We start from the raw sequence: 2,500 nt of genomic DNA, 5'->3' as shown, positions 1-2,500 counted from the left end.
TTTTTTTTTTTTTTTTTTTTTTTTTTTTTTTTTTTTTTTTTTTTTTTTTTTTTTTTTTTGGGAATCCTTTTCATCAGGGTTTGTATTTAAATCCAGGCTGGTTGGAGAGAAGCCATCCTCCAGCAGAGCAGGTTTGGATGGTATTCACCCAGCTGCCTAACTGGCAGAAAACTGCTCGCTGAGTGCTTTTTTGTAAAGTATTTGACACATAAAGGTCAAATAAACTGTTCAGCAAATATTTTTTCAAGGTTTCAGGCAACTCCAATTAAACAATGCCCACGGGACTCGTATGTTCATTTTATTCCTGTTCTTTTTCTTCCTTCTCCCTCTCTTTTCTCCCCATTAACTCCAAGATAGATATTTGCAAGGTTTCCACACCACCCCTCAAAAGCACAAGCTGTACCTCAGCAGCGTGCTGGCGTGGGCAGATGTGAGCTCAAGGTGACCGGGCTCCTGTCCTAACTTTGCCTTTGAGTCCCTCCGCGATGCTTCGGCAGTCCCTGCCTCCCCCCGTCCTCCAGCCCTTCACTTCCACGGCTTCACTCAGCCTCCAGCTGGTCAAACTGCCTGCACACGCTTCACCTGCTGCTGTTCGAACCTCCGCAGGGATGATGCATAAAATTAAGGCCCCAGTTAAGGTCTGGCAGGATCAGGGGTTGCACAATGAGATCCCCAGGACTGCGCACAAAAAGGCTCCGTCGTGGAGACCTTTGGCCATTGGTACATGGAGATGATGAATTGCAAAGAAACATCTCAGCCTTTTCCTGCTCTGCTGCTAATGTTTTTATTTGGGTTTTTCTGGCTGCAGGAGCCAATTAGTGAGCAGAACTTTGATGCGTACGTGAACACGCTGACCGACATGTACACCAACCAGGAGTGCTACCAGAACCCGGAGAACAAGGACCTGCTGGAGAGCATCAAGCAAGCCGTCAAGGGCATCCAGGTTTAGTGCCACGGGATGGAGACAAGCAAGAGAACGGACTGTAAGATGGAACTTTCCCTCCAAGTATTCAGGTTTACAAGTTAGAAAACTTGTTTAATGAATAAAAAAAAAAAAGGAGAAAAAAAAAGGACCAAAATGAAACGTAACCAAGAGGCCATTTCTGAGACATGGAACTGATCGAACTCAATGTTCTCGTTTACTTAACTTCGGACCTTCTTGAGAAAAGTGGGTTTTTTCTACCTGGACCATCAGTAGGCTGTGGGGCTTAGCAGCTGGTGAAGAGCAAGCACCTCTCCTGAGTTGCCGCGCTCTTGCAGAGCTGATCCAAGGGTTAAAATGTTACAAGAACAGGGTCTCGTCTGATCCAAGACTAGTGTCTGACTGGCTTAAACCCTCATGTTGTCTATGGTCGTATGTCCAGATCACCTACTCACACATGACTTATGTTCTGTGTTGCTACAAGTGCTGGAGCTGCAAGCTACCTGTAAATCTGAACCTGTGCTGGGCCTCCCAACCCCGAGGTGTTCAGATATCCACTGGGCATGGGAACTCTGAAGTATTATAGAGTAGCTTATTTTTATTTTCTGAAAGAAATCCGAAGAGCAGTTCTGGATCTCCAGTGGAAAGCGCAATGGAAAAAAAAAAAAAAAGGTTCTCAGGGAAGCTTTTGGAGTTTGCAACTACAGTATTCCTTTGTCTGTCTTAAAGATGAGAATAGTTATTATGAATAGGCCAACCCCAGATATTTCATCCAGAAGAATTCTTTAATGTGTCATGGTCCGGTGTATATGATTTTTTGGAAGTCTGTTTGATGACCGTTCTGGTTCTTTTCATTATTGTGATCATCCCTACAGTGGCGCAGCACTGCCAGTCCAGAGATCATACATCAATGCCAGAGAACGTTTGACATTGCGATGAATGAACAAACAAAGAAACAAAAACCAGCAAAAAGAGAGGTGGGAATTGATGGCCAGCCAAGTGCTTACCTCCCGCGAATCAGCAGGTGGTTTCTCACAGGTGTCCACGGGGCAATGGGTATTTTTTGGTTTGGTGTTCTATGTGTTAGGCAAAATCACAGCGCAAGCGCCAATCTGCAAAACCAACAAAACAAGGGGAAAAAAAAAAAAGAGTATTCAGGTATTGGGTATTCTTCCAAAGAGGCGTTTTGTCAGCAGCTCGGTACACGCAGCCCACCGTGCACTTAAAGAACAACTCCATGAATGTCTCTGCGACGCCGCTCCACCGCGCGGGGAGCTGGCCGTCCCCGTGGGTTTGCCGTCCCCCGCCTTCGCCATCCCCCTGCGGCAAACGCTTTGGAAGCGGAGGGGGACAAACCCCGTCGCGGGGCTCCCAGCGCAGGGCGCATCCTGAATCCCACAGCCCTCCCGTGGCGGGGCGGGCAGAGCTGGGGGCGGTTCTGCTGGCCCCTACTAAAGGCAAGACCGCGGTGTCGTTCTGAGCCAATCCTGCAGATATTTAGGGCGTAATCCATGATTTGAAGGCACTGGAAGGCTTCCCAGTGGCTGGGGCCGGCGCGCGGGTCGGCCCGCAAAGACC

General features: G+C 47.9%; 1 protein-coding gene across 1 annotated transcript in view; it reads left to right on the top strand.

Annotated features, from left to right (window-relative positions):
* LOC104494844 (myelin transcription factor 1-like) overlaps positions 1-1,045 on the top strand; it is a 4,435-nt gene extending 3,390 nt beyond the window's left edge. The window contains exon 6 of the mRNA XM_010137726.1: positions 809-1,045. Coding sequence (XP_010136028.1) covers positions 809-949 — 141 coding nt within the window. The 3' untranslated portion in view covers positions 950-1,045. The remainder of the gene's footprint in view (positions 1-808) is intronic.
* The last annotated feature ends 1,455 nt before the right edge of the window (positions 1,046-2,500 follow it).

Source organism: Buceros rhinoceros, unplaced genomic scaffold (genome assembly GCF_000710305.1).
Source record: "Buceros rhinoceros silvestris isolate BGI_N320 unplaced genomic scaffold, ASM71030v1 scaffold26036, whole genome shotgun sequence".
Lineage (NCBI taxonomy): Eukaryota > Metazoa > Chordata > Aves > Bucerotiformes > Bucerotidae > Buceros > Buceros rhinoceros.
Note: the sequence above shows the minus strand (reverse complement) of the source record. Positions and strands in the feature narration are given on the sequence as shown.